Source organism: Corythoichthys intestinalis, chromosome 21 (assembly GCF_030265065.1).
Source record: "Corythoichthys intestinalis isolate RoL2023-P3 chromosome 21, ASM3026506v1, whole genome shotgun sequence".
Lineage (NCBI taxonomy): Eukaryota > Metazoa > Chordata > Actinopteri > Syngnathiformes > Syngnathidae > Corythoichthys > Corythoichthys intestinalis.
The window spans coordinates 16,324,746-16,351,746 of NC_080415.1; the positions used below are offsets into that span (position 1 = coordinate 16,324,746).

The 27,001-nt window shown below is 37.2% G+C and overlaps 1 protein-coding gene across 4 annotated transcripts in view; it reads left to right on the plus strand.

The window, feature by feature from the left end:
• Window positions 1–4,653: 4,653 nt before the first annotated feature.
• Window positions 4,654–27,001, plus strand: part of sbk1 (SH3 domain binding kinase 1) — a 39,463-nt gene continuing 17,115 nt past the window's right edge. For 2 of the 4 annotated variants that reach the window (XR_009061780.1, XM_057826322.1), the window contains exon 1: window positions 4,654–5,216. Coding sequence is in view for 1 of the 4 variants with exons in the window: in XM_057826322.1 (XP_057682305.1) it covers window positions 5,179–5,216 (38 nt within the window). In the remaining 3 variants the exon portion in view is untranslated. Of the gene's footprint in view, window positions 5,217–12,441; window positions 14,017–27,001 lie in introns of those variants that run through there. The other 2 variants (XM_057826324.1, XM_057826323.1) reach the window with 2 other exon arrangements.

Genomic DNA, 27,001 nt, shown 5'->3' on the forward strand with positions numbered 1-27,001 from the left:
AAATGTACATGAAAAAAGTCAGTATTTATGAAAATAATAAAGTATAAAATAAAAATATATACAGCAATAAATAATAATGGAAATCTATATGTATGACAATAGAAAGAATACCATAGCTGTTTTTTTCATGGAGCTTCCGTTTTGAAAAAGGACAAGAAATGATGGAAATATAGACATAAACAAATGATCCATGCAGCGTTTTAATGTTTTTTTGAGAGGACAATAAAACTATAAAACTTAAATGACAATATCTCACGTTCTAGTTGGTCGATTGACTTCAAATAATAACGAGAGTAAACCGCAACTTCCGCACTTTAAAACGAGACCAACCAAAGGCATAAGGGTGACGTAATTAAAACGTGAGGGCGCTTCAAAGACGACGTGCGCTGAGGACGCGCCGGCGCGTCCTTCGACTCTCAAGGGTTAACTGAACATTTTTATGTTCTTCCACATCTTTGCCAGTGAATTTGGCACCAGGCACATCATTTTCAGAGAGAATTGGTAGGTTTAACTCTGTTAACATCTCCTTCGTACACGATTTCCATTCATTTCCTATTAGGGACAAACGGTGGACAAACGGACAAACTGTCCCGGTGTCCTTACTTAGCAACAGTAGCTAATGTCATGAATATTAATGAGCGGAAGTGACGTGTTGCTTGCGGTACGCCATTAGTGCTGCACCGCCATGCTGATGCTATGTAACTTCCGTGCCGCTGCTATATAACTGCCGTGTTTGCCCGCGCTGTTTGGAACGAAAAGTTAAGGTGTGTTATTAAAATTTAGAAAACTGTGTATTTCGTTGTCACTGTCTCTTGTTACTAAGTGGGCATACGCGGCTTATAGGCAGGAGAGGCTTATGTATGTACAAAATGGTTTTTCCTTTAAAAATGTACTGGGTGAGGCATGTAATCAGGGGCGCCCAATAGTCCAGAAATTACGGTATGTGCTCGTCTGTCAATGTTCAGTTGAAATTGTTGGAAACCTTTTATCTATTTATTTGTTCATGGACTAAAAAAGTTTTGAAGTTTACAAACAAAAACATTTTGAAAAATTGTCAACTAAGACTGAACGACGACGAACACATTTTGAAATGACAAAAATATGCCCAAGTATTTTCATCCAAAAGACTAAGACGAAAATTAAAAGGGCTGCCAAAATCAACACTGGTTAACCTGTTAGTTTACTGAGCTTAGTTTAGGTGTGCGTGTGTAGCCCAACTCTGTGTGAAGAATATGAGAACTTTTGTCAATTCATAGGCAAGTGTAATCAAACTAATAATGCTGATTATTAGATGATTAAGTAATGTAAAATCAAAGTGTTAACAAGTAAGAAGGTTCATACAGTAGTTATTTACGTGCATTTAAACTAAGGTTACAGAACTAATTTGATTTAATCCCAACAACGTGCGCAGACGCGTTTTCGCCCAGAGCGTTCGACCCGAACACTCTCTAAGGAAGGGAACAGAAACAGGGCTTTTAGGGGCTTTCTCAGTTACAATGTCAGGGCTCTGTGTACTCATCAGGGCATTGTTGGGGCAATCGTGGAGTAGAAAAGTATTTTTAAATTAACACAAAAATTCTCTATAGTACCTTTAAAGCAACACTATGCATCTTTTCAGTTTTGGTCGAGTTTAGCCACGTCGGTGGACAAAAGAGGTATTTTTGCCTTAAGGAAGACTACGTTTTCCATGAGGACCTGTGCACACCCGCACTGTGTCGTCAAAATATCAATCAATCAAAGATGAATCTCTCGGTCGCCTGCAGATGGATTAAACGACATTTCTGTTTCCAGCGGCTTTGTGAAGGGTGAATGGTAATAAGGTAATGAATCCAATTGTGGCTAAACAATAGCATATGACTGTTAGCAACTGTACGGCTATGCCCCCCCCCCACCCCACCCGAATTCATCAGCGTTGACTAGTTCGGTTGAGGGGTGGAGGGTGTCAGGCCAGCGAATGAAAGCCAGGCCAATGTTTATTCTTGAGTCACTTGGTAGCCTCCCTTTTTTACCTCCTCGGAAAAAACGTTTTGACTCTATTGTTGCGCTGATATCTTTGTACAATTCGCACGAATGCATTCGCATCAACTTCCATCTTTATAATGAATGGGGAAAGGGGGAGATGACGTATGACGTAAAGCAGCATTTGTAGTTTTTTTTTTTTTTTTTTTTTTTTTTTTTTAATGGTTCCTGCCACCCTCCTTACCACAATTTTTGGAGTATAAGCCAAAACGTTTTTCCTTCATTTTGTATCCTGCGGCTTATTTGTTGATTTATTTGTGTTAATAGGTAAAACTTTATTTGATAGCGTCATAAAACTATTATTATAAGAGCATCATAAATATGACATGACTGATGCTTATGACGGATGTTATTAAGTGTCATTCGGCAAATTATGTCACTAACTCCATTTATGTCCAGCTTGGATCTTTTACATCTATTCAAAAGTGAGATAATTTGACACTAAATGACATCTGTTATAGGCATTCATTAATATTCATGGCAGTGTCATGTCATAATTAGGAGGTTCTTTTGACAGTCTAATGGTGCCACTGTCAAATAAAGTGTTACCAAGTACCATAACTGGCAATTAATGAAACAACTGGAACAGTAACTGAGGAAATAATTAGCACAGAACATGAATTTTGATTCTTATTTACATCCTTAGTGCTGCAATGCATGCTAGGAGGCATGTTGGACAACAACTGTGTTGACAGCAGGTGGAAGCAGAGGTTGACTGTCTCCCCCAAGGGAGCACTGATGGCCAAATGAAGCTTCTGAAGCCATGATTGGTGGTTCATTTGGTCTTATGACAGTATTATGATGCTGCTGTCAAATAAAATGTTATTTTATTTGGTTATTATCTTTTGGTGTAAATATCCCTTAATACAGTAAGAACAGCTGCGGCTTATAGTCCAGTGAATCTAATCTCTGGCTGTTTTCGTGCCAAATTTGATGGGTGGGAGCTTATGGTTAGTTGCGCCTTACAGTGCAAAAATGACGGTATTTAGTGCTAGTGAAAGCGATGCAGACCCCCTCAAGATATAAAAGAGGTGTCAATTAGTTGTCAGTCGACATATTATCAAATGTAATGAAAATATTTTCTCAAGGTTGAAAAGCTACTTAGTGTTGCTTTAAGTACAAAAAATGGGATTAAAAACAAATCTGTGTAAGATATGTTTGTTTATCTACCGGCATTTCTACCAAAAACATACAGCGACAGGCAGAACGATGCTCATCCACTAGTACCGTATTTTTCGGACTATAAGTCGCAGTTTTATTCATAGTTTGGCTGGGGGTGCGACTTATGTGTGAAATTATTTATATTCTATACACATTATTATATAATTTCACATGTTATTTTGGTGTTTTGGAGTGACACTGATGGTTTGGTAAACTTGTTAGCATGTTCTTTATGCTCTAGTTATCTGAATAACTCTTAATAGCTATGTTACGTTAACATACACGTTCGCATTTCGTTGTTCATGCATCATGTAACTAGGGCTGTCAAAATTATCGCGTTAACGGGCGGTAATTAATTTTTTAAATTAATCACGTTAAAATATTTGACGCAATTAACGCACATGCCCCGCTCAAACATTAAAACGACAGCACAGTGAAATGTGTACTTGTTGTATGTTTCGGAGTTTTGTCGCCCTCTGCTGGCGCTTGGGTGCGACTGATTTTATAGGCTTCAGCACCCATGAGCATTATGTAAGTAATTATTGCCATCAACAATGGCGGGCTACTAGTTTATTTTTTGATTGAAAATTTTACAAATTTTATTAAAACGAAAACATTAAGAGGGGTTTTAATATAAAATTTCTATAACTTGTACTAACATTTATCTCTTAAGAACTACAAGTCTTTCTATCCATGGATCGCTTTAATAGAATGTTAATAATGGTGATGCCATCTTGTTGATTTATTGTTATAATAAACAAATACAGTACTTATGTACCGTATGTTGAATGTATATATTCATCTTGTCTCATCTTTCCATTCCAACAATAATTTACAGAAAAATATGGCATATTTTATAGATGGTTTGAATTGCGATTAATTACGATTAATTAATTTTTAAGCTGTAATTAACTCTATTAAAAAAATTTATCGTTTGACACCCCTACATGTAACATTATCATACTGTACACTAATTCAGCATGTTTTCCTCTATTATATTTTCTTTTTTTTTTTAATTGCCTTTCAAGATGACATATCTGTTCAATGTGTTGTATTTTATCAAGTAAATTTCCCCCCAAAAATGCGACTATACTCCGGTGCGACTTATGTTTTTTTCCTTTTCGTTGGGCATTTTATGGCTGGTGCGACTTATAGTCTGAAAAATATGGTAGTTAGCATAAAGGAAGGTGCAATCATTCCGTGTATCCATTTGTTTCCAATGCACACAAAATAATAAAAGCTTTGCGTTTAACCAAAGAGACCAACTTGGGTATATTTGTGAGTTAGTTGAAACAAAGTCTTTATAATTTAAGTATGGTTTACAATGCTTGCTCTATAGGATTTTAGTCTGGAGATATATTTACTAAACAGAGGTGTTATCATTTCAGTATGCTTAGTAGTGTTTTTAATTGAGTAGGAGGCACTAGGACCCTGAGCATGTGCGTAGCGCAGACGGCAAACAATGAAGAGAGCCAAATAGTGGGGACCAGCACAGGAGCAACATCTGAGCCACAAACCATCAGCATCCCCTGCACCACATTTCAAGCCTGCACCCCTCTTTCTCATCCTACTGGATGCGGGAGCCGTGTGAGAGTGGGACGTACGCATCTACGCCGAGGATATCTTCTGGCTTCTCTGCATTTGTGAATGAATGGGACTGAAGTGGGTCATGCGGGACCACTGGAGGAGAGAAAGATAAACACCCTCATCCCCCTTAGCATTCTTCCAGAAGACAGAGACTGCTTACGCGCTGCTCGCACACCTCAGCACCCAGCATGATGCGATCACTGCATCCACCTCCGGTCAAGTAGACTCAAAGCCTCTCAAGGAACAGGATGAGAGTCTGAAGGAGCACATCAGCGCTTTTCAACCAGGCTGTTTGTCATCCAATGTGTTAAGCGTTTGAGGGACCTGCACCAGATACTTGGGATTTTTTTTTTCTTTTACCTGTGTGCTCCAGGTTCTTGCTGCTGCCAGAGGATCAGTGCTGTACAGAGAATGCAGGACCATGGAGGAGAGAGACCAGCCCCCAGCAGGTGAGGGCATTGCCCACTAGTAAATTGTCATTAATTCTCATTGGCTAGATCATGTCATTTTGTGTATGGGAAGCTATTATGATGTGCGATTATGAACAGTGAAAACAATGATTCTTTAAAATCACCAGGTTTTCAAATTGTTTTAATGTTTTTGTCTTGTCACAATCTGGCTTTTGTTTCAATTTTAGTATCTAAATTTATGTATAAAATGCAATAAATTGCATTTATGTACTTTTTTAAAAGAATAAAGTGAAATGAATAGAAACAAATATCATCCAAAGTAGAAATGCTTCTGCTGCCGTGTCGCCAATCAGTAATTGATAATGTGAAAGAATAAAATGTTATTTTAATCAAATGAAATAGTCATCACATCAAGCTACAAATCCTTCTTTCTTTGTACAAGCAGAATACTTTTGTGTGTGTGTGTGGGGGGGGGGGGGGGGGGCATGGTTTCACATAAATTCGTAAACACATTACATCTGCTCATTACTTCAGAGGAAATCCCATGAAAAGATTTTAGGCAGAGTTTACATAGCATAAAATATCAAATCAGGTCTGTGTATAGTGTTCTATTTTTTTACTACTTCGACAAAGGAAGTGAATTTTTACTCCTCACCCCCGGCATATTTTTTGTTTTCATTTTGTTTCTGGTGTGCATCCTTCTTTCCTTTGTTATGAATGTCTGCCTACTTTTAAAAAATGTTTATTTGAAATCATTGTAAGCTGGATGTACTGTTGAAAAGAGATTAAGAGGAATACAAATGTAACATTATGGTAATAAGGCCTAAACCACCATGAAATAAACATATCCAACAACTGTCATATTTTTAGCAAATGTTGCAAGTGGGAGAATAATTCTTTCCAAAGTGTGCAAACATCTGTAGTCATGGAAGAAAAGAAACAGGCTTTCCACCAACCTGCCATCACCATCTGGGAGGAAACAGCTGTCTCATACAATGTCATTATGAGCCTTGTCAATCAATACCCCATGCAGGCTTTCATTGTACTCTTATGAAAATTTTTGTTAAGCTCTATTTATGCTTGATCTCGCCGCACAGTGTTCCAATTAGAGCTGATTTTTCTGCGCTGTTTAATGCTTGTAGACTGCTCTTTTGTGTCTGCTCTTTGTTGTATACACGTGCACATATCCTGCAAGTGAGTATATACTTTATAATGAGACAGTAAGGGATTTAAAATTTTAAATCTCATGATTACTCATATACAGTAGTGTTAATTTTCCTTGATGCGGAGGGTGAAATTGCTTCTTCATTAGACAACCCCCTAGACCCAATTCCTGCAGCGTTCCTATGAACCCCATCACCCACCAACCCAACCCCCCGCCACATATTCAACATCAAAGCATGTGACACAAAGGGAGGGATGCTCGCCTCTCGCATTGGATTCCCCCAATCACACAGGAGCTCACATCAAACCTCCCTTACGGAATTTAAAGCTACTGGATTAGAACGGTGGGCTGGTATTGGTACATGATGTTCCCTGGGCATCTTTTTGAACTAATATGTCACAATTTAAGGATTTCTTCAAAACACAATGGCAATGTTAATTGGAGGGGGGGTTTTTTTGGCTTTATTTTTGAGTGTGAATATGAGTTGAATTTGGGGATGTTTTGCAGATGTCCTGAGTAAGCTGAACAGGGAAGAAGTACTGTAATTTTCATACTATAAGCCGCTATTTTCCCCCCCTCATTTTCAGTCCTGCAGCTTCTAGTCCAGTGTGGCTTGTTTATTGATTTGTTTGCGTTAATAGGTAACACTTTATTTGACAGCGGCGTCATAAGACTGCCATAAAATTTTGTCACAAACACCTTTTATGTCCAATCCGGATCTTTTACATACATTTAAAAGTGAGATAATTTGCCGGATGACACTTAATGACATCCGTCGTAAGCGTTCATTAATGCACATGACAGTGTCATGTCATATTTATGATGGTCTTACGACAGTGTTATGACGGCACTGTCAAATAATAGTGCAATCCCCAACCCACAAAAAAGAAATAAATAAATTTGTGTTTTATATATACATATATATATATATATATATATATACATATGTTAGGGCTGTCAAAATTAACGCGTTAACGAACGGTAATTAATTTTTGAAAATTAATCCCGTTAAAATATTTGACGCAATTAACGCACAAATGCCCCGCTCAAACATATTAAAAGAACAGCAAAGTGAAAGGTGTACTTGTTGTGTTTTTCGGAGTTTTGCCGCCGTCTGCTGGCGCATGGGTGCGACTGATTATATAGGCTTTAGCACCCATTTGCATTGTGTAAGTAATTATTGACATCAACAATGGCGGGCTACTAGTTTATTTTTTGATTGAAAATTTTACAAATTTTATTAAAACGAAAACATGAAGAGGGGTTAATATAAAGTTTCTATAACTTGTACTAGTCATTTCATTTATTTTCTATAAATTTTTATAAATATTTATATATTTTATTTATTGATATATTTATATATTTTATTTATTATTTTTATTTATCTTTTAAGAACTACAAGTCTTTCTATCCATGGATCACTTTAACAGAAAGTTAATAATGGTAATGCCATCTTGTTGATTTATTGTTATAATAAAGAAATACAGTACTTACGTACCGTATGTTGAATGTATATATCCATCTCAGTCTTATCTTTCCATTCCAACAATAATTTTCAGAAAAATATGGCATATTTTATAGATGGTTTGAATTGCGATTAATTGCGGTTAATTAATTTTTGAGCTGTAATTAACTCCATTAAAAATTTTAATCGTTTGACACCCCTAATATAATATTTTGATTTAGCTGTGGAAAGAGATACATTAAAGACATGTTTTTTTTCACTTTTTGCCCAAATTATGATTTTAAAAAAAAAATGTATATGGCGGAAAACACTCAGGTGACTTGAAGTTCCGTTATGAGATCCCCAATTTGGCCAAATTTCAGAATTGTTCGATATGCATGTGTGATACATCACTGGAAAGCTTAAAATCCCAATTTTCTGGGGGAAGAAAAATTTTGAACAGGAGGGCATTTAAAATTTAAAAAAAAAAATTAAACAGCGAAACCCTAAGTGGAGGTGAGAGCACAAGAGGGCATAATTAAAGACGCCATGATTTTAACAAGATATTATCGCGTACTTACCTTGTTTCGATCCAAAAACTCCATGTACAGTGGGGAGAACAAGTATTTGATACACTGCCAATGGGTTTTCCCATTATTCCCTTTACTGAGAGTAAAGACACAGCTGTGAACGGATTTTTGGGGGATTTTATGGGAGAAACATGGTAATATAACAGGGGTCGCGATGCAGAAATCGCAGACAACAAGGGGGGATTGAGATTTTCTTTTTCGTACATTTACCCTTTTATACGTTATTTTCACATTTCCCTTTGTTTGGATCGATTATTTATTATCTAACATATCGGAGAAAATGCGACAGTAACAAAAAACAAACAAACATACAATTAATGAGGTAGTTATCCGTGACTTATTTACAAATGCCAATTTTTTCATTGTGATGTAATTTGTTTAAAATATGCGAGTGAATAATTTTTTAAAGTCGTTTTTTTTTTTTTTAAACGAAATATTAGACATCAATCAATGATTCGAAGCTAAAAATGACAGACATTTGGAATAATAGATATAATTACTTACCTTCTTTTTAGGGCTGGGTTGAAACAAAAGCGGATGCACGACGTCTGTAAACGAGGGTTTACAGGGTAAAACAAACAAATTAAATATAGTTCGGGGGCTTAAAGCGCCATGAATCTGTTACGGCAGCATATAGACATATTGTTCTATCAAACACAACAGTTCTTTTGGCTTAAAATACAGCAGTTTATTTTAAAGAGGGGTGCAAGAGCAGAAACTGCTTTTTCAGTCTTGTGTGTGTTTTCCGCCATATACTGTATATATACAGTAGATACATAAAGACATCTGAGTTTAAAATATGCGAGTGAAATTTTTTTTTAAAGTAGTTTTTTTTAAACTAAATATTAGACATAAATTAATGATTCTAAGCTAAAAATGACAGCAAAGTATGTGCGCGATAATAGCTTGTTAAAATCATGGTGTCTTTAATTATGCGCTTTCATGCTCTCACCCCCATTTAGGGTTCCGCTGTTTAATTTTTTATTGTTTTTTAAATGCCCTCCTGTTCAAAATTTTTCTTCCCCCAGAAAATTGAGATTTTAAGCTTTCCAGTTATGTACCACACATGCATATAGGACAGTTTTGAAATTTGGTCAAATTTGGGGTCTCAGAGGGGAAGTTCAACCTCACCTGAGTGTTTTCCACCATATATGGTGTGTAACTGTATACATATTAATAAATTGTTTTTAAGCACTTCAAATGTAATTATTACATTAGGTTTTAAACATGTTACTGTCCCACAGAATTATATTTAAACATGAATAAAGTAGTACAAAAATGCTTAGCTTTATTAAATGCTTCATTGAGTGAGTCCACTCAAATCCGCCGAAGCTGCTCACTAACACACAATGAGTTGCCACAGCAGCTGTTTAACATGTTAAATGATGATTGATGCATGCGGCGCTTTGAAGCTTTGGCTTACAATCATCTGTGGCAAGATCAAACCCAAACATCTGTCAACATAAATAACCTTAATAAGCAACTCCAGTGCACGGGCTGACGAACAAAGAGCAGAGAGAGGGTGGGAGGGTGCAAGAGTGAGACTATGCGATCGGCTTGGGACAGCTCATTTATATATATATATATTTTTTTTTTAGATAAAAAAAAATCTGCGATGGACTGAGGGTGGGAAGTTTGAAGTAGCGAGGTGTCACTGTAGTCTGGTGCAGCTTATCTATGACCAAATGCCGTTTTCTTGTCAAATTTGGTTGGTTCGGCTTATAGTCAGGTGTGCCTTATAGTCTGAAAATTACCTTTAATATTTCGCCACTTAAGGATTTCTGCATGACATGATGGTAATGATGATTTGAGCTGATTATGATTAGTGTTTACAGATATATGTGCTGAAGTCTAATTGCAAGCACTAATGAATCTAGATTAGTTCTGTTTACAGTGCTTGGTTCAATTACTTTCTTCCTTCTTTTGTGTCTGGGTTACATTTGTGGTCAACCCCTATACGACAAAAGACTCACTACACACACTCTGGCTCATTTATTTGATCAATGTTACCTTGGTTTCCCCAATTTCTGGGTCTTTGGCTCTCCCAGCAGGACGCCAATATAGCCGCCTTTCAAGGCGATAGCGTCATGGTGCTTTTCCGAGAGAAGGGATGATTGGAAGCACAGAGGTGAGACAGGATACACGCACATGGGCCCTGCAGACATCAGCGGGAGGCTCTGCTGATATTTTATGTGCTCCCTACAAAAGCAATTTGTGTGTATTTTTCTTGTATATGTTTGCTTGAAGACAGACCCATGCTGTCACTAACAAATAAAAGCCATTTGTTTTAGTACAAGACACTGACAGAAAGATAAAGTAACCATGTACAAGTACTTCCTTGACGTACTTGGAGTTTTCTGGTATTTGTACCTAAGTATTGATTTTTAGTGACTTTTTAATCGATACTGTAACTGATATCCTGATATTGTTAAACTCCTCCAAAAATTCATTACTGATATATGCTGTCGTGGACTTTACAAATTATGGCTAATTCTATTGTTATGCCTAACTGGATGCTTTATTAATGGTAATGCTCACATAACAAATCCCAACATTCCTAGTTTGGAGACATTTAATGGTCAATCATCGTAACTGATGCGTTTAGCTGTGACCAGCCCTTGTACAAAGGCCTAAGGCTTCTACATTAGTTTTGAAGGCAACAAAACCAGTGGTGGGTGAAGTACTCACTTTTTTTTTTTTTTTTCAATTTAAGTAAAAGTATAGATAAAAGTGATAAAAATTACTGGAGTAAAAGTACAAGTATCTAAGAAAAAATTAAAATTAAAATTAAAGTAAAAGTAAAGTAAAATTAGAAAGAACTTGCTTTAAAATTTACTTTACAAGTAAAAAGTAAAAGTATTTTACATTTGCAAGAATGTAATATACGTATGCGTGTTTGGACACACCTCATTCAATGCAACACAAATGAAGGTCCCAACGTAAACTGGCTCATCAATGCAGCCATAGACGTCTAGTCTATGACCTCAGCTATCCTCCGTTCGCCAGTCTTTGTAAGTTAAGGTGACAAATATTATTATTGTAAAATCGGCAAAAAAATCGCCAGCATCGTCAGGTTTTTAATCATTTGTTTCAGAACTTGTGCAACACAACATGCCTATATACGTGTGTGTGTGTATATATATATATATATATATATATATAGTAATACAGTATATGGCGGAAAACACTCAGGTGACATCAAGACATCGAGGAGTGGTCGAGATGTTCTTTTTCATACAGTATATTTACCCTTCTAAACATTTTTCCCCCCAATTTTTCTTTGTTTGGATCGATTATTTATCATCTAACATATCAAAGAAAATGTGACAGTAACACACACACAAAAAAAAAATACAATTAAGCGATAGTTATGAGGTAGATGTCCGTGACTTATTTACAGACATCATTTTTTTCATTGTGACGTCATTTGTTCAAAACTTTAAAATATGCGAATGAATAATTTTTTAAAAGTCGTTGTAGGTTGGGGGGTCGGGTCTCAGATCTTGCATCGCCCTGTGGCAGTTCCTGGGCGTTCTCCTGCCTCCGCCTTCCCCTCTCTTCTCTGGCTGGGCATCCGCCCTGCGCTCCGTCACGGGTCGCTGGCTGGGCGCCGGTGTATCGGCGGGGTGTCGCCTGCACCGGTGGGAGACCCTGCCTTGCCTGGGGCTTGGTGGGCCGCTGGGGGTCCCGTGGCGTGTCGTGCCGGTTGGGGGGCTGCGGCTGTGGCTCGTGGCCCGGGTTGTAGGCGTGGGGTTGGTGATGCGTCCCCTCCTGCCATCCCTGAAGGCCGGTTGATGGGTGCGCGGGTGGCCCGGGGGACCACCCTGGGTCCCGGGGGGGGACGATGGCTCCTTTGCTGGGCTGCGGGAGGAGGGATGGGCTGCGCAGGGCACTTAGACTTCCATTCTCTGTATCAAACAGCTGAACAGGACAGGTTTAAAAAAAAAAAAAAAAAAAAAAAAAATAGTTCGGAGGCTTAATGCGCCATGAATACGCTATGGCAGCAAATTGACTTAATGTTCAAACACAACAGTTTTGTGGCTTAAAATAAAGCAGTTTATTTTAAAGAGCGGTGCAAGAAACCGTAAGAAACTGCTTTTCCAGCCTCATCTGTTTTCCACCATATATATATATATATATATATATATATATATATATATATATAGTACACACACAGTATATATAAAAGACATACATTCAGAGATCCGAATCAATATTGAAAGAGGGAACCAGAAAATTCTTTGACTGTTCAGTTTTATTTAAAACTGTGCAGAATGGAAAAAAACAAGTAATAAAATTGACAGCACTGTAAACGGAGGCTTAACAAGTTCAAAAACTCCAAAACTTATCTTAATAGCGGATCCGGGGCAAGTATCAGGTGCATACCGCCACCTACTGTACAAGAGTGTGCAGCACCCATCTGAAGGCGTGCTGCTACATCGTTGGTTTTTATTGGTCAATATCTTGTTCACTTGCCTAATCTTGCTTGTACTTGTGTTGCTGCCTCTAATGCTCAATTACAGTACAGTCGCACCGGTTTATCGATTGCGCCGGAGGCATGAAAACAAAACTATCAATTCACAATGATAAATCAAGAAAACAAACAAAAATAACGTGTAACACAGGCGACAATTTGAAATGTAGTGAAGTAAAAAGTATAGATATGTGCTAAAGAATGTAGTAAAGTAAAAGTAAAAAGTACTACTTCATATTTGTTCTCAAGTAAAGTACAGATACACAAAAATGTACTTAAATACAGCAACGAAGTACTTTTACCTCATTACATTCTACCACTGCCCAAAACCTATAATTAAAAACCAATGTCGATATTATCCATTATCATTTTAAAATGCTTTTATTGGCTGATATTACAACTCTAATTTTAGGATGAGTTTCACATCTGAAAACAGATACACGCATTATCTACTCCAAGCTTGTTGCTTTCGTCAACCTCTGTTGATGACAATATAGCGTAAAACATGCAAATACAAAGAAGTGACGTTAACCACGTTTGAGATGGATTGATTTATTGAGATTCTGATTTTTGATTTTGTGTCCAGTGCCAGCTTGAGAACACAATTTGTCGTGGCGCGTTTCCAGGCTGCATCATGACCACACAAGGACAAAACAATTTTCACTTCCTTCTTTGTCATTGTGACTTGGCACACTTTTTGAAGACAACGAGGCGCTCCAAAACAGACACGCCAGCAGACTGTCTGAGGAGAAAATGCATTTTCCAGGTGCAGGTAACCTGATAACCACTGATCCGAACAATCAATTTAACGCACAATTGAGTACTACATAGTTTCCAATCTTTTCGACAATTATCTTTGAACATGAACAATGTATTTAGGGGGAAAAGCCTCTTATTTGAGGATCTAATGTCCATTTTTTGAGGTTGTAACTTGTAAAGATGTGTTTGCTCCTGTTTAACTGGAATTCATTCAAATGGGCAACAGGAGACAAGGCAATACAGGAGCTTGGTTATCCCCAGCGATGACTCATCGCACCAAAAAACAAGTTGTCCATTAGAGTAAAAAGGCAGAATGAGGCAAAATCTATTTACTTTTTTTTTCTCCTCGAGTCCCTTGTTTGTTTTCAGGAACCGTCAAGAGGGACAGGGACTGTGCTATAAAAACGGTAAACAGAGTAAAGCTGCTGACTCTGATCCCCTGACCCATTTTAGATACACTCATGCTCTTGCTGATTATTAAAATACATTTGTTGCACATGAAAGGGTGCCGCATCATCGTTAATACCTTCATTTTCATATGTTTAACATCTAAAACATAATTTATGCACTATTTTTTATTTAAAGGTTTTTCTCTGCAGTCATTGCTGTAGAAAGTTTGGTGGAAGCAATTACGCTGATATCATTGACATAATTTTGCCAAACTGTCAGGACTGTCAGTATCACACTTTGCAGTCTCACACCATTGCAAAGTACAACAGATTTTGTTTCTGTTGAGCATTGAGGCTAAACTGAAATGATTTGGATTTTTTGACTTGTTGAAATGTCAAAAAAAAAAAAAAGTAACACTTTATTTGAGTTTGGTGTCATAACACCTGTCATTAATATGAATTAGTGCTTATGACAGATGTCCTTGAGTGTCATTTAGTAAATTATGTCACTTTGATGCAATATTGAGATTTTTTTCAACTGTCTTTGGGTTGGAATTAGAGTTTAGGAACTGTGTTAGGGTTAGGATACCTAATGCAATCTGTCATAAGCATTCATTAATGTTCACGACTGTGTCATGTCATATTATGACAGTCTTATGACAGTGTTATGACACCAAGTTCAATAAATTAAAAAAAAAAAAAAAAAGAATTAAAGTTGGAAAATGCAAAGATGATAATAATATTCATTTTTTCATATACTTTACAAGTGTGGCTTACATGACGCAAAATGTGACGTTCACATACTGTATATGGAAACCAGGTCTAAATTATAATCAAAATATAATTACAGTGATCCCTCTCTACTTCACGGCTTAACTTTCGTGCCGTCAGTGCATTGCGGATTTTTAAATCTTGTTATAAATATCCTTTTACAGGCATAAAAGTGTTCTAAAAACTTTGATAAGTACACTTTATCTACACCTATGTATGCATGTTCACCACCCCAACACACACGTATCATGAGAGTGAATGTACAGTATGTATTATTTATATTATTTATACCTTATTTTATGTATATTATTTATATCATCATTTTATTTACATCTTTCAAACTATTCTTCATTGTTCTAATGATAACAAAGGCAACTATAGGGTTTTATATACACCTATTAATATTATATATACCGTAATTTTTGGACCATAAGGTGCATCTGACTATAAGCCGCCACCCACCAAGTTTGACACAAAAATGGCATTTGTTCATAGGATAAGCCACACTGGACGGTAAGCTGCAGCTGTCCTCACTGTGTTAGGGGATATTTACACCAAAAGATATTAACCGGTAACACTGTATTTGTCATATGGCCAAACGAACCAACATGAAGCTTCGAACCAATTGGCTGAAAAGCTTCATTGCTTCAAGAAGCTTCATTTGGCCATCACTACTCCCTCGGAGGAGACAATCAATCAACTTTGCAGCTGCCACCAGCTGTAAACACTTTTGTCATCCAACATGCCACCTATCATACATTGCAGTGCTATGGATGAAAATAACAATCAAAATTCATGTTCAATGCTAATTATTTCTCCAGTTACTGTTCCATTTATTTCATTAATTGCTAGTTATTTGACAGTGGAAACATAAGACTGTCGTAAAACCATCTTAATTATGACATGACGCTGCCATTAGCATTAATGAATGCTCATGACAGATGTCATTATGTGTCATCCAGCAAATTATCTCACCTTTAAATGGATGTAAAACTTCCGAGCTGGACAAAAATGGAGTTTGTAACATAAAACCCAAATAAATGAACAAATATGCCGCACTGGATTATAAACCGCAGCTTTACACCAAAAGATATTAACCGGTAACACTTGTCAGCGGCATCATAAGATGTCATAAGACCAAATAAACCACCATGAAGCTTCGAACCAATTGGCTGCAAAGCTTCATTGCTTCAAGAATCTTCATTTGGCCATCACTGCTCCCTCAGAGGAGACAGTCAACCTCTGCTGCCACCTGCTGTAAACCCTGTTGTCATCCAACATGCCTCCTAGCATGCACTGAAGCGCTACAGACTAAAATAACAATCAAAATTCATGTTCTAAGCTAATTATTTCTTCAGTTACTGTTCCAATTTTTTCATTAATTGCTAGTTATTTGACAGTGGCACCATAAGACTGTCGTAAAACAATCCTAATTATGGTATGTCACTGCCATTAGCGTTAATGAATGCTAATGAAAGATGTCATTTTGTACCATCCGGCAAATTATCTCACTTTGCCGGATGGCACTTAATGACATCTGTCATAAGTATTTATTAACACTAATGGCAGTGTCATGCCATAATAAAGATTTTATGACAGTTTTATGGTGCCACTGTCAGATAACTAGCAATTAATGAAACAATTGGAACAGTAACTGAAGAAATAGTTAGCATAGAACACAAATTTTGATTGTTCATTTTCTTTTTCATGCGATGCATCAATGGCAGCCAACGCGTAGTTTTCAATACACCCTGAATACATTTTCCCATTTGACTGTGTCCTTATTTTCCACGCTGTACTTTTCAGGAATTAAAGATTAGAGATTATTTTTAGTCCGTACATGCTTTCAAATAGCTATTAGGCGATTTGTTTTTCACGTGATTTCAGGGATGTTGTGGGATGGAGAATTTGTCGAGAGGATCAAAACACGCCTCATGTAAAACAAGTGCGTGAGCTGCTTTAAATTGCTTACAGATTATTTTTGAATGAGTGGGACTTGATTTAATAACCCACAGACGGAAAACTGTTCCTAGAGTTTATCTGTGTGTGGCGAGACAGCAGCGTCTTTAGCCACCTGAGAGGAAGTCTGGAGTAATGAAAATAAATTTAACTACAAGAGCAGATTGGGGTTGTTTTACACAGCATTATAAGTGATAAAGCATGAAGCGGAACATCAGATGTCATTTGGGTCTACTAAACTAACAAATATAAACAAGTAGATTACATTGACTGGAAAAGTGATTTGCAAAACTACCATCGATAATATTAATTTTTTTTCAATGGCGTTTCTTTGCCTTGCCAAAACGGACACTGTTCCAACACCAAAACGACCGGAATTTTCAAGAGACGCAGTCTCTTTTTTGTTTGATACCTCAAATATGACAATTCACCCAAAAACACAGTGTTATTTTTTAGGAAAAAAGTGACATTTCAAAACACTACTACAGATAGTTTTTGTCCAAATCACATCGTCGACACATAAAAAAAAAAAAAAAGGATGCCAAGGGGTACAAAAGTAGTAAATAATTTTTGCCATAAAACATATGGTTCTGCCAAAATTTATCAAAAACATATCTATTCAATTCTAAAGGCCAAAATTTCCCATTCGTATCCTATGGCCAAAACGTCCCATTCATTTCAATGGCACAAAAACGTCCATTCACCCTTATTGGATTTTCAACTAACACCTTCAAAACTACACTGAAACAGGAAGTGAACCGATATCATCACTAAGTGACCCAATATCAATAGGGAGTGAAATGCCCCAAAACCAACAGAATATCCTGATATTAACAGGACGTGACCCCAGAATGCCCTCAAATAAACAGGAAGTGACCCAATATCAGCAGGAAGTGACCCTGAAAGTCCCCCAAATCTACAGAAAGTGACTTCAAAATGCCCCAAAAGTGAAGTGGTGTTTACTTACCACAGCAAAGCTACCATCACAATTTCTCTCAAAATTATCTTTTCTATTTTCTTTTTTAATTATTTTAATACAAACAAAATTTTTAAGCAGATACAGTATAATGGAATTAAACCGATGTACAGTGGTATGAAAAAGTATCTGAACCTTTTGGAAATTTGTCACATTTCTGCATAAAATCACCATCCAATGTGATCTGATCTTTGTCAAAATCACACAGATGAAAATACAGTGTCTGCTTTAATTAAAACCACCCATTTATAGGTTTTCATACTTTAATGAGGATAGCATGCAAACAATGACAGAAAGGGGAGAAAGTGAACCCTCTGCCTAAGGAGACGTAAAGAGCAATTGAAACCAATTTTTACCAAACAATTTAAGTCAGGTTTGTGCCCAGTCTCTGATGAGTGGTTTAAAGCTGCCATGCCCACTATAAAACAAACACCTGGCAAGAGATGTCTTGATGAGAAGCACTGTCTGATGTGCATCATGGCTCGATCAAAAGAGCTGTCTGAAGACCTGCGATAAAGGATTGTTGATTTATATGAAGCTGGGTAAGGATACAGAACCATCTCTAAAAGTTAGTCTGGATGTTCATCAATCGACAGTCAGAGAAGTTGTCTACAAATAGAAAGAGTTTGGCAGTGGCACTGTTGCTTCTCTTCCGAGGAGTGGTCGTCCACCAAAGATGACGCCAAGAGTTCAGTGCAGAATACTCAGAGAGTTAAAAAAAAAAAAAGAACCCTAGAGTGTCTGCTAAAGACTTACAGAAATCACTGGTACAGTCCAATATCTCTGTGCACACATCAACTACATGTAAAACTATGGCCAAGAATGGTTTTCATTAGAGGATTCCATCGAAGAAGCCACTGCTGCTAAAAAAAACCCATTGTTGCTCATTTAATGTTCGCAAAAAGGAACCTAGACACCCCACAGAGGTTTTGGCAAAATATTTTGTGGACTGGTGAAACCAAAGTTGAATTATTTGGGAGTAACACACAACATCATGTGAGGAGGAAAAATGGAACAGCTCACCAACGTCCACACCTCATCCACACTGTGAAACATGGTGGAGGGATCATCATGATTTGGGGCTGTTTTGCTGCCTCGGGGCATGGAAACCTTGCTATCATTAATGGAAGAATGAATTCTAAAGTTTATCAGCATATTTTGCAGGAAAACCTGAGGCCATTTGTCTGACAGATGAAGCTAAAAAGAGGATAGATGCTGCAACAATACAAGTATCCAAAACACAGAAGTAAATCAACTTCAGAATGGCTTCAGAAGAAACAAAATACACGTTCTGGAGTGGCCAAGTCAAAGTCCAGACTTGAACCCCGTTGAGATGCTGTGGCATGACTTAAGACAGCGATTCATGCCAGACATCCCAGGAATCTGACTGAATCACAGCAGTTTTGGAGAGAAGAATGGGTTGAAATCAGTCCTGATCGATTTGCCAGACTTATCTACAGCTACAGGAAGCGTCTGGTTGAAATTAAAGTCATTTTTATATTAAATGTGATGGTTCACTTTACTTATTTTCCCCCCTTCTGTCATTGTTTGCATACTAGCCTCATAAAAATAGGAAAACCTATAAATGTTTGGGTGGTTTTAGTTAAAGCAGACACTGTTTTTTCATCTGTGTGGTTTTGACAAAGACTTAAAGACAGCGATTCATACCAGATATCCCAGGAATCTGACTGAACTACAGCACTTTTGTAGAGAGGAATGGGCCAAGATTAGTCCTCATCGATGTGCCAGACTGATCAGCAGCTGCAGGAAGCATCAGGTTGAAGTTATTGCTGCCAAGGGGGTGGCAGAAAATATTAATTGTGATGGTTCACTTACTTATTTTCCCCTCTTCTTTCATTGTTTGCATGCTAGAAATGTGAGAAATTCCAAAAGGTTCAGGTACTTTTCATACCACTGTAGCTGCAGTAAGAAATGAATCTCAAAGTGAATAATTAGGTCCAAAAATCAGTACAAATGTGAACGAATATCCTAATTCAAACAGGCCCTAAAGAGGTGCTTAGTTGTCTCATGCCCCTCTAATCACAGCTGCTGGTGCAACACAAGGGCCCCCTTCTATGTAGCATCACTTTCACACCCTGGACACTTTTGAGTCTACTAAATAATCGCATCATCTTGCCAGAAAAGCACATAACTTCCTCCACATACCTTCCGGGCACAATACTGCGGTTTGTGGATCACACCTACGACGTCATCGCAGCTGCACCCGTCGCATATCGGCACACTTAATCCAGTTTTAGACGGGAAATGGGCGCATAGCATCCCTCCCGGTGGCGGGGGGATGGACACATTTTTTGTTTATGTGGGCAACTAAGTAATGTGATTATGAGCTATACTAGGCTGAATGATCTTGAGGGAAAACAGTGAACCCTATAAGGACGAAGATCTTATCTGAATATACAATATTTCTGTATCAATATTTCGATATTTTGTCAACCAGAGTACATATTAAATTTAGCTATGAGAACCTGTCATAGGAAATGTTCTGAAAACTTTACCATCTTGTGGGCTGAGCTTGATAAACATAGCTGCGGGTCAAGCTCGGCGCATTGTGACAATTTACATAGCTTGTTCTTGGCTTCTTATTCTTCCTGTCCGGGAGGAAAATAAACATCGCCGCAGAAAATAGAAAGAGCGCCCCGTGTATTCCATATGTGCTCGTATCTCTGCTGATCACACGTCTTGATTTGAGCCTGGAGACGATTATGTAAGAATTCTGTTGCCTATTCACGCTAGTGCGCCCACTCAACTGTGTGTTGCCTCCAGGGGGTTCGAAAAGACCTTATACTGCTCTATATATACCTTTCTTGGCCAGCTCAGACTGGAAGTTTAGTCATGTAGAGCAGAAAAAAACAAGTGTTACTCTTCCTGTGTGCAAACAATACATTTAACTCAATTTAAGTTGAAAGTGGTTTTAAACTTTTTAAACCAGGGGTGCCCAAACTTTTTCCTGTGAGGGCCACATAACTTTTCCCTTCTCTGATGAGGGGCCGGTGTCAGTTTGTAAGAGAAAAAGTGTGACGATTGCAGGAGTGCCTAAATGTAAAAATGTATTGTTTTTCAGAAAGCCACAATCAAATAACCCTTTCTGGATTCTTCACAGAACAAAAGTAAATATAATAAAAAAAAAAAAAAAAATATATATATATATATATATATAGTATAGTATAATATAATATAATATAATATAATATAATATAATAATAACACTATTAATTAAATAAATATTAACCAAATAACCCTCTCTGGGTTCTTCACAGAAAAAAGCCAGGAAATAAATAACACTATTGAAGGGGGAAAAAAAAAGAAAGAAAAAAAAAGCTCTCTGGTATTGTTCACTTTGTCCCTACGTCACACATGAGCTCAATGTTTACATTTGGGGTAAAATAGAGAGTTGCATTTTTGCTTCCATTTATTTACAAACTCCTGCAGTGCTTCATATTGAAGAACACATGCAAAGGATAGGGGTATTATGGACAATTATTTTTTGCGCATTGTTATGAATTTACTTAAAAAATAATGAATGTGGTTGGCTGTGGAAGCTTTTTTTTTTCTACAAATGTGCTGGTGTGGACGTAATTATTTTTTTCCCGATGTATTAGAGCAGGATCTTCGGTTAAAAAAAAAAAAAAAAAACTGCTCGGTGTGGATATGGCCTTAGTTTGGAGACATCTAATGGTCATTAAGCAAAACTGCTGTGTAAAGCTGTGACCAACCCTTGTACGAAGGCAGAAGGCTTCTACATTCACTTTGAATGCAACATGCACCCTGGCCCAAAACTGATAATGAAAAATCGTTGTTGATATTATCCGATATCCTTTTGGACAACTCTTCAAAATACAAAACATGTTTGAAATATTTGAAGATTTTGTTGCTGAAAGAATTCAGACATTAGAATGAAAACTATTCATTTTAACAAAACAACATATCAAAATATGAAGATGTTGATGAAAGTTTTGTCTTTTGATCGACTCGAATCAGTATCTGCCCAAGCAATCAATATACAGTATTGATTCAGATGGATATACACTGCAAATTTATAACATCTTAATCAGATTATCTTTCTTCAATCTAGTCAGATAATTTTCTCCACTGTTTTGAATGTTAAAGACTAGTTATCAGATTTAATGCATTAGATTATCCCACTTACTTTAAATAAATATTCCTATTTTTTCTTATTAAACCCATATATCTAAAAGTTGGTCATTTTTCACCTAAATCAAGAATAAAATGGTATCGAATAATGTTTTCAACAATATCTTTTGTTGAATTAAGAATATTTCTGTCAAACAAGCTTCCTTCCTTTAAAAAAAAAAAAAAAAGATTAAATAGACTAATTTATTACTTGAAATAAATCTGTTAAACTTGTTTTCAGCTAGCTATTTTTGTTATTTCAAGAAATCTCATTGAGTAAAATTTACTTCAAGCACTGGTAGATAATTTCACTTACACTGAAAACAAGGGAATTCAACTAGTTTTAGGGAGGTGTGTTTTTGCAGTGTACTGTATTGTTAAACTCTTAGTAAGTGCAGTGTTTATGTGGTATTTGGTCCTTACATATTTTTGTAGTTGTACTGTATTTATTAGAATAATATCACTCATTTTTTCCTTTGTGTTGGATTTCACTGGATGGTGCAGGTGTACCTAATGAAGCGCCCAGAGGTCTACTGAGAAAGTAGGTTAGATTAAAAAGGAAAAACAAGCTTATCTGTCGGCTTTGACTGTCGAGTGAAACAAGCCATCAGCAAAATTGCTCCAAGTGATTTTACATCTATTAGTGTGTGTGTGTGTGTGTGTATGCGGCACATGATTGGATGGAGGAGTGAGTTGGATTTTTCCCACCCAATTTTAACTGATGCATTCTTTATCCAGTTTACTGTTACACCGTAACCAAACCTCCCTTGTTGATTTAAATGTGCATCCAGTGTGTATTCCGCCCGTAGAACTTAACCCAAATGTGCCGTAAAGCCACAGATGATGATGTTTTGTTTCCCAGAACGCACATGGCATATTTTACTGGAATACCCCTCGAAACTGTCAGCCATTTGTTTCCATTTGTTGGCTCTCCTACCTGCTCCTATTGATTTTCCCATCACCGTGTGCCAGTAAGTGCTGTGAGGCCAGTCATTCCCGAAGCCTCAACAAAGTGATGTCCAATACATGTACTCAGGACTCATCCCATTGCGCATACAATCCTTTGAAATGGATTTTATGGTAATGAGAGAGTCTGTTCAACCCCCCATGATTTAGTTCTCCTTCGAGATATACTATGGAAACAAGATCACGCCAACATGTCCGAGCATTACTTGAGAGCAATTAGCTGAAGCCTATTATCTAGCCAGGTATTTTATTTTGTGACTTAAGTGCATGGTCAACATGGAAAATTGAAAGCAAGGAAAAACAATTAGGAAAAAATTATGACTGCCAACAGTTATTATAATAACCATTTGCCTGCCAATTTACAGCAATAGAAGTCCTATCTATTTTGACAAGCTTTTATTTGTCTTTTACTAACTACCACAGCACATGCTCTGTGAATACTATTCATATACCAGCAAAGCAATTGCAAAAACCAATACAGTGGTATGAAAAAGTATCTGAACCTTTTGGAATTTCTCACATATCTGCATAAATTCACCATCAAAAGTGAGCTGATCTTTGTCAAAATCACACAGATGGAAAAACAGTGTCTGCTTTAACTAAAACAACGCAAACATTTATAGGTTTTCATATATTAATGAGGATAGCATGCAAACAATGACAGAAGGTGGAAAAATAAGTAAGTGAACCCTCTGCCTAGGGAGACTTAAAGAGCAATTTAAACCAATTTTTACCAAACAATTTAAATCAGGTGTGTAACCAAGTATTGATGAGTGGTTTAAAGCTTCCCTGCCCACTATAAAACACACACCTGGTAAGAATTGTATTGATAAGAAGCATTGTCTGATGTGTATCATGGCTCGGTCAAAAGATCTGTCTGATGACCTGCGATCAAGGATTGTTGATTTGTATAAAGCTGGGAAAGGATACAAAACCATCTCTAAAAGTCTGGATGTTCATCAATCGACAGTCAGAGAAGTTGTCTACAAATGGAGAGAGTTTGGCACTGTTGCTTCTCTCTCAAGGAATGGCCGTCCACCAAAGATAATGCCAAGAGTTCAGCGCAGAATACTCAGAGAAGTAAAAAAGAATCCTATAGAGTGTCTGCTCAAGACTTTCATAAATCACTGACACAGGCCAATATTTGTCAATATCTGTCTAAAAAAACATTGTTGCTCGTTTAATAATCACAAAAAGGCACTTGGACACTCCACAGACGTTTTTGCAAAATATTTTATGGACTGATGAAACCAAAGTTTAAATGTTGGGGAGTAACACACAACGTAATGTGTGGAGGAGAAATGGAACAGCTCACCAACATCAACACCTCATGTCCACCGTGAAGCATGGTGGAGGGAGCATCATGATTTGGGCTGTTTCGCTACCTTGGGACCTGGACAACTTGCAATCATTAATGGAAGAATGAATTCAAAAGTTTATCAGGATGTTTTTCAGGAAAACCTGAGGCCGTCTGTCAGACAGTTGAAGCTAAAAAGAGAATGGATGCTGCAACAAGACAATGATCCAAAACACAGAAGTAAATCAACTTCAGAATGGTTTCAGAAGAACAAGATACACGTTCTGGAGTGGCCAAGTCAAAGTCCACACTTGAACCCCATTGAGATGCTGTGGCATGACCTAAAGACAGCGATTCATGCCAGACATCCCAGGAATCTGACTAAACCACAGCAGTTTTTTTCCCGAGAACAATGGGTTGAAATTAGTCCTAATCGATGTGCCAGACTGATCTACAGCTACAGGAAGCGTCTGGTTGAAGTTAAAGTCATTTTTATGATTAAATGTGATGGTTCACTTACTTATTTTTCCCCCTTCTGTCATTGTTTGCATACTATCCTCATCAAAATGGGAAAACCTATAAATGTTTGGGTGGTTTCAGTTAAAGCAGACACTGTTTTTTCATCTGTGTGGTTTTGACAAAGATCAGATCACATTTGATGTTGATTTTATGGAGAAATGTGAGAAATTCCAAAAGGTTTGGATACTTTTTTTTATACCACTGTGTAATAAACATAACAACATAGTCTTATGATCAATTTAACACAGTATAAATAATAGAGACACTAGCACTATAATAATAATGATGACTGTAATATAAATACATAAGTACTAGAACCAGTACTATGTAGGACTATTATTTCTAGATAAGATTTTTGAGGTGCAAGCAGAAGCATTTCCACATTTAAAAAATGTAATTTTAAATTCGGAACTGAAAGAAATGTTGCAAAAACGGTCAATGACTCCAAGTATGGCATTAAATCTGTTCATGTATGTATACGTGTTGGTCGATTGTTTTTGTCTTGCTCAGTTTTGTTTTGTATAAAGTTGGTGACTTGTTAACATTGACAGAAGTCTGACAGTTTTTTGCTTTAGACACCACGGAATGGATTAAGAAATGGACACAATGTCATTTAACTGCAGACTTGAATTCTTTGGCGGTTTTAGGGGTAGGGCCACAGGGACCCTGGCCCCACCTCTAATTTGGAATGGCCACTCAAGTGTCCCTCTTCCCATTTGAGCACAAAGCATGGCAATCGACAAATTCTTCCTTTCTGACATGAGAAAGAATGAGATAATAATGTTTCTAGAATATGTTAAATATTAATGCTACTCTTTGTGTTTAATATGGCTTTTCAAAAAGTGATTAAAATTATTTTTCCATGTATTGCACTTGCACACAGCATGATTAAATACAAATTATTACAAACTTTATACTTCCGTGAAGTTGGCCCCACCATCAGATGCAGGGCTAAAAATGGGTGTCAATCGTGCTTCGTTTTTGCATCTCAGTGGGATAAATCTGAGTTCCCACCTTCCTTGAATGCAGCAATAGGATACGGAATGGCTGGAAGTGACGTCATCACCCGAAATTATTATCTATAATAATTCTAATAATAATTATCTATGATATCTAAAATCTATGAAGCAGCACAAACGAAATTTTTTACAGCACAAACAAGCACAAAGCTAACACAAACGAATGGCACCATTACTGTTCTGTCCCGCAGCAGATGGGGGGCTGTGTGACATCATCACTACAAATTAAAAGCATAATATCTACAAAAGCATTGCGGCATAAACAAAAATTTTCACAGCACAAACGATTGACACTATTTTTAGCCATTTTTAATCAAAATTGGGGGCTGATTGACCTCAGATTGATCTATAAAAGAATTGTAAATATCTCAAAAACTATAGAAGCACAAACGAAATTTTTTACTGCACCAACAAGCACAAACATAGCACAATCGATTGACAGCATTTTTATATACATTTGTATCTGATGCTGGGCCAACTACACGGAGGTAAACTACACTGGTCCATCCATCCATGTTTTTACCGCCACATGCAGGATAATCTGTGTAGTGCCTTGTTGACCAAATCAAACACTGAACAAAGATGGCAGCAACACATACCCCTTGAGGGTTAGTGTGGCCTCTTCTTGGCCCGTTTCAGAAAAATCCTGCAACCGCAATTGCTTTAATTTGAGAGTGTTTAGATCGAAATCAGCTGAATGTAGAGGAATAACAGCATATTTAATTGCAAGGGGTTTGCATAGGGACGGTAGGGACATAACACTAGTAACTTTTCAGGACACTCAATTTGTCCCCACCAACTTTAAAGCAACTTAATTTGCATTATATAATGACTTTAGTTATATAGGTAATTTAAATCATCTTCCCATATGTTGTAAGAATAGCATTGACCCTACAATTATTAAGTGAACTACAGTACTTTCATTATGTTCAGACTTACATTGACCCGTTTTCGCTTGCTGAATGTGCCAGTCCATTTTCCCCCTCAAACGCAAGTTTGATTGGCTGATGACTTGAAACACACACACGCAATCACAGCCCCGACGACACAAAGACATCATGCTGCCTCCTCCGTCCCCTTCAAAGACGAGGAATATTAGAAGTTTTTTTTCCCTCTAGCAGCAGCCACAGTAAGTAAGTGGGGAACACACTACTAATTTTGCTCCTGAAAGTCCGACCTGCTTCAGAGTTAGCATAACATTAATTTCCCGAACTCGAGTAAGAAGCTGCTTTGAGAGAAATATCCTCCTGTATGTGTTTTCTACTGTTAGCATTAATGAAACTGTGAGAAATTTAGTGAACTGAGGTTTACTCCGTTTTCATTTTTATTTTATTTTTGTGGTCT